Source organism: Emydura macquarii, unplaced genomic scaffold (assembly GCF_026122565.2).
Source record: "Emydura macquarii macquarii isolate MOO-44397 ecotype Brisbane River unplaced genomic scaffold, CSIRO-AGI_Emac_v2 contig_3345, whole genome shotgun sequence".
In the NCBI taxonomy this organism is placed as follows: Eukaryota; Metazoa; Chordata; order Testudines; family Chelidae; genus Emydura; species Emydura macquarii.
Window position 1 is genome coordinate 7,559,369 of NW_027133482.1, and position 6,000 is coordinate 7,565,368.

Consider the following 6,000-nt stretch of genomic DNA (forward strand, 5'->3'; position numbering starts at 1 on the left):
ACTGGGGCACCGGCCCCACGGCCCCCTCCCTCCTCTGCCACTGGGACCCACGCCCCGGCTGCCTCCGGCGTGCAGGGCAGCCCCCTCATGGGGACCCGAGGCAGAAGCAGCCCCTGCTCGTGCACACTTGCACACACACAGCTAGGTGTGCTCGCACACGCACACGCCCACACACACTCGTGCACTCCCTGCACTGTTCAACTCAGTTTCTCTTTTAAGGAACTGTCCCCCCTCCCCCACGCCGCCGGATCTCTGGGCTCACCACGCGCATCCTTCCCGTATCACCCCTTCCGCCAGTAGCCCTGCGACCCCCCCGCCCGCCCGCCTCACTCGGCCCGCGCACACAGGCCTCAGACTCGCCGGCCGCCAGCAGTAGGGGGTCTCTTATCCTCTCTGTGAGTCCGCCCAGGAGGGGGCACCATGGCACACGCCCCCAGGGGGGCTCTGTGGTGGGGAGAGGCAAGTTTCGGTCCTGTCTCTGCCTCCCCCCAGGCGCAGGGCAGCAGGGCTACAGAGCCACAAGCAGGGGACTCACGTCCAGCCTTCCTATGAGCCAGGGGACAGCCTTCTTCCCCTCTCCCTGCCCCACGGCTGGCCCCCTCCAGGTGTCCCTGTCCCTCCCGGGGCCCAGCTGCTGCCCTGGGAGCCGGTGTGCCGGGGAGAGGGGGGTATGGAGAGCCCGGCGCCTCCTGCTGCTACCAGCGACAGCACCGAGCGCTGGCCAGCGCCCCCTTTCCCTGCCCCCCGGCGTCCCCGGGGGGGCTGGAGCTGCACTCACCGCTGTTGGCTCCAGTGACAATGGCCGTCTTGCCCGTCAGGTCGGTGGGGGACATGCGAGGGTGCCAGGAGCCTTTCCTCCTCATCCGGAGGAGCAGGGCCAGCACCAGCACACAGGCAGCCCAGCCCAGGTGGCCAGAAGGCTCCATGGCAGGAGGGCTCGTCCGGGAGGATCAGCGTGAGGAGCTCCCAGGGCTGGCGTGCAGAAGCTCACCCGCCCACCGGACACACCCCAGCCTGAACCGCACACACAGCCGGTGCCTCCAGTTCCCCGAGGCTCTGCAACCTCTGACACGCACCCAGCGGCCCCTGCCAAGAGCGGAGGAGCTGAGGAGGGGACTGGCAGGCTGCCACACAGGGCGGGGGAAAGGCAGGCTGGGATCAAAACGGAGCACGTGCTGCCCGGCTGCAATGCCACATTACACAGGCCTTCCTCCTGTGAGAGCCGAGCGGCCCCCGGGGCAATTCCCAGCCAGATCCACCCCATCATGGAGCAACAATTCCCAGCCAGATCCACCCCATCATGGAGCAACAGGGCCCCAGCTCTCCCCCCCCCCAGCCAGATCCAATTCCCAGCCAGATCCAGCCCCCATCATGGAGCAACAGGGCCCCAGCTCAGATCCACCCCATCATGGAGCGGGAATTCCCAGCCAGATCCACCCCATCATGGAGCAACAGGGCCCCAGCTCTCCCCCCCGGGGCAATTCCCAGCCAGATCCACCCCATCATGGAGCAACAGGGCCCCAGCTCTCCCCCCCAGGGCAATTCCCAGCCAGATCCACCCCATCGTGGAGCAACGGGGGCCCCAGCCCCCCCCAGGCATCCGTCTGGAAACCATCACAACCAGGATATGAAAGCATGTGACCATGAGCCGACGCCCGCCCCAGAGTCTGCCGGGCAGCCGCCGTCACCTCCATTCCCCACATTCGGGTGTGCAAGGCCAACAAGGCGTTCCTTTCACCTGCCCCTGCCCTCTCCCTGCACCGCGCCCGCTCACAGCTGCCGCAGACCCAGGGCTCAGAGGTGCCTTCACACACGCGCCCCTCCCTGCTCCACCCGGCGGCAGCTTTCCTGCTGCCTGAGGCTCCACCACGTAGCCCAGGTCTCCGGGATTTCGGAGCATCGGGGGGCTGCAGTGCGGCTCTCCCTCTCCGGGGCGAAGGCTCAGCACCTGCTCAGCCGCACTTTCAGTGCCGTGATCGCTGCGCAAAACCAGGCCCCTCCGCTGAGTCTAATCAGGGCCGAGGGGAGGGTCAAATGGCGCCTGCCACTCTGCGAGCAGAGCCCACACATCCCAGGAAGGGTCACCTCTCCCCTTGCACTGAAATCTGGGACAACGACGGCTCACGACCCCCGCGCAATACGAAGGTGACGTGTAACCGCCACCAGCCGACAGCAGCAGCCCGAGGCCGGGTGTCCTGCCCCTTTCAGCGTGCGCTTCCCGCCGCACTGCTCGGAGCAGCGCCCCGGCCTCTCTGCGCTCTGGGCTGCCACGTGGCACTGGCAGGGTGCACGTGGGGCATTTTCATGCGGCTCTGCACCCGTCTGCCACCCCAAAATCTTGGGGTGGGAAGCTGGGATGGGGTCTTGCCTCTGCCTCCTCCCCCTCCACGGAGCAAGGGCCAGGAGCCCATCGGCCTCCTTGTCCAGCCGTCTTGGCTGCTGCCGGGGCGTCCTTACCAAGCTTGGACTAGGAAGTGACCCCTTGGGCAGTGGGTCTTAGCCCAGCCCTATCTGTGGGGCTCTGGTGTCCCAGGGGCTGCTGTGCCGGGACGCAGGGCACCCCTGCACATCGGCAGGTCCCCTCGGGAACTCTGTCCCAACCCAAGGCTGTGCCCCGATTGCCACTGGCCCCTCGCTCCAGGGACCAACCACCCCCTCCGCCCCATAGGGCAGGCAGGCAGGTTCTGCAGCAGCTGCTCCCAGCCCGGCTCTGCAGGCAGCAGGGGAGCCCTGGGGCGGGAGGGAGGGAGCGATGGGGGAGCTGGTAGGTGTCCTGAGCCTAGCCTTCGTTTGGGTGACACTGAGGGGGGGACCCGCCTTCCCCCTGCCCGCCAAGCGATTCGCATTTTCACTCACCCCTCCACTTTCAGCCTTCTGGCTCGCCGGGTTCAAACCCACGGCTAGTGCAGAAACCGGGTCTTCCGGTCACACGCTCATTCCCCACAAGGACGTCAAAGCCGCTATCCTGGAGCCCCCCCCCCCCCCCCGACCCTTCCTGTGTCTGCCCAGGGATCTGCGCCAGAGGTGTGACAAATGGGCTCCCCTATGGAACCGGATCCCGGGTGACAGCAGCACTTCAGCGTTCGCCGGGGGGCTGCACACAGGGTGACAAGGGCTCCCCTGCCCCTCAGACCCAGAGGCGGCGGTGTGTCTTGAGTGCTGGTTTAGTTCTGCAGCAGTCCACGTTAACGCATTGCTGAGCAGAATTCACTCTGAGTATCTTCCCCAGTCCTTCCGTCCGCCACAACAAACCCCCGTTTTCCCAGAGAAAGTCATCAGTTTCTGCACTGCTTTCCAGCTGGTTTTGTTGTAGTAATAAACGCGGCTCGATTCCCAGGGAAAGGGGATGGCCCTGCGCATGCTGCGGCGTAAGCCAGCAGCTGGGCTGCCAGGGTGTTTTCCTCTCTCCAAGCAACACCACCTGTGGAAAGCCCTGCTGGCAGAGATTTCGCCCATGCTCATCTCCTCTGTGGCCGTGTGTGTCAACAGCTCTACCCACAGCTGTAAGAAATGCATTCCTGGCCCAAGCCCCGCAGGGAATTCTCTGCAGCAGGTGGGCAGGACTTCACGTTAGCATGGTTCAAATGAATCGTCCAGCCCTGCATTATTTTGTCCCTCAATTAGGCCTAATGTTCAACACCCCAACCACGGCCCAATAATTTCTGATTCCGTTCTCTTCACGTCTCCCCCCAGCCTTGGCTAGCTCAGACCCTGTGACAGCGTCACAGCTAGGGTGACCAGATGTCCCGGTTTTATAGGGGCGGGCCCGATATGCAGGGCTTTTTTCTTATATAGGCGCCTATTACCCCCCATCCCCATCCTGGTTTCTCACCCTGGCTAACGGTCACCGCAGGGCCAGACTAGCCCAGCCCGTCTCCCTTTGGCCATGCTCTGTGTCAGGCTGAGCTGCGTTGGCTGCCTTGGACGCCGGCGAGCACAGGCCGGGGCACACCGCAGCTGGCAGAGCGCGCCCAGGGCCCGTGACTTCACACGGGCAGCGTCTCCTTTGGGCCTTGAGTCACCAGCCCCGAGTGTGCGGGGGCCTCCGGGGCAGCCTGTGCCAGCTCCGCCGGGCAAGACCGTTTGGAAGCACGCCCAGTCCTTGAGCGGGTGAGTCCTCACAGCCGTAGGGGCGCGTGGCTGGGCGCCCGACTCACCCCTAGCACGGCACCTCCTCCTGGTCGCCCCGGGGAACAGCTCAACCCCTCTCCCCGCAGGCGCACGCGGTCTCTCTCCCTCTCCCTCTGCGTCTTCAGCCTCTCTCCGCAGCCCTCCGGCCAGGCCACGGCACACGCTGCCCCTTCCGGGCTCAGTGTCTTTTCTCACCGGCAGGCCTCCCGGTCACTGCCACGCCGGGCCACTCCCTGCGCGGCTGGGCCCATCCTCTCCTCCGGGTGCCGCTCTGGGACCCGCAGCCAGCAGCCAAGGGCTGTTCCCTGCTAGCCCCTCACTGCCTTCCCCGAGCCCGTCCTACCTTCCCGGCCTCCCCACTCTCTGGGGCTGCCTCCCTCCTCCCAGGGAGCGATCGCAGACTTTCCACACAGCCCTTCTGCGCTCAGCGTCCTGCTCCCCCCTGGGCTCCCTCCCTCAGTCTCCTGGGCGTGGGGTGTTCACCCCACACCTGCCCAGGATGGCTTCATGTAGGCTAAGGAGGGACCAATTACCCCAACAGGGCCACATCTGAGCCTGACCCCGTCCCCTCCCCCAGTCCCACTGGACAGTTTAGCCCTGGTATCAGGGAGCGGATGAACTCCAGGCCTTTTCAGGGGGTCAGAAATCCAGCCGACAGGCGCAGCAGGAAGAGCATGAGCTGCTTCCACGCCGCCTGCCAGCCGCTCTCCTGTTCCGGTGGGCAGGGCAGGGCAGGTGGAGAGGCCCGTGCAAGAGAATGGCCCAGCCGGGCCAGAGACTGAAATCAGAGCAGTGACGTGTGGCTGTGACCCACGGCCCTGATCCCTGAACACCCGCCGATAATTCAAGGCTCACACGAGCGGCTGCAAGATCCGGGTTTTTAAACAAGGTCTGTCAGCACCAGGCTCCAGGCCAGCCTCGTCACTCTACCACGGGGAGTTTTCATTCCAGCCCGCCCCCGCAACACGTCCATTGGGGCAGGTAAACGAGCTGGGAACCTGACGGGATGCAGAGAAATACAAGCACCGTCTCAGAGCCACAGAACAACGCAGCAGCAAAGCAGAGACACCGCGGCAGGCACGTCAACCCAGTGACTGAGCCGGCTTGGCCGTGAATGAGTCTCAGCCAGAATTTCTAGGAACTGCTCGTCCCTTGCCAGCCTGTGTTACGTGCCCCTGGCATAGACACAACACACACGGGACGGCTGACGCTCCAGGGTTATCTCCGACAGTTCGGGACTGGGCTCAGTCAGCCAGCTGGCCATTGCAGTCCAACGTCCCTAAAAGAAATTGTGCCTGGAATCACGAAAATGAGGGGAAACTTCTGGGGGGAAATGGGGAATGTTAAAATCATAGAAGATTAGAGTTGGAAGAGACCTCATGAGGTATCTAGTCACACCCCTGCTCAGAGCAGGACCAACCCCAACAAATCATCCCAGCCAGGGTTTGTCAAGCTGGGCCTTAAAAACCTCTAAAGATGGAGATTCCACCACCTCCTTAGGTAACCCATTCCAGTGCTTCACCACCCTTCTAGGGAAAAAGTTTTGCCTAATGTCCAACCTAGACCTCCCGCCCTGCAACTTGAGACCGTTGCTCCTTGTTCTGTCATCTTCCACCACCGAGAACAGCCTAGCTCCATCGTCCCTGGAACCCCCTTTCAGGTAGTTAAAGGCTGCTATCAAATCCCCCTCACTCTTCTCTTCTGCAGACTAAACAAGCCTAGTTCCCTCAGCCTCTCCTCATAAGTCTTGTGCTCCAGCCCCCTCATCATTTTCATTGCCCACCGCTGGACTCTCTCCAATTTGTCCACATCCTTTCTGTAGCAGGGGTGCACAAAACTGGACACAATACTCCAAATGCAGCCTCACCA

At 63.5% G+C, this 6,000-nt stretch overlaps 1 protein-coding gene across 1 annotated transcript in view; it reads right to left on the reverse strand.

The window, feature by feature from the left end:
* The window catches only part of LOC137143655 (retinol dehydrogenase 11-like), a 34,857-nt gene extending 33,808 nt beyond the window's left edge, over nucleotides 1–1,049 (reverse strand). Inside the window, exon 1 of the mRNA XM_067533557.1 lies at nucleotides 779–1,049. Coding sequence (XP_067389658.1) covers nucleotides 779–926 — 148 coding nt within the window. The 5' untranslated portion in view covers nucleotides 927–1,049. The remainder of the gene's footprint in view (nucleotides 1–778) is intronic.
* Between the last annotated feature and the right edge of the window lie 4,951 nt (nucleotides 1,050–6,000).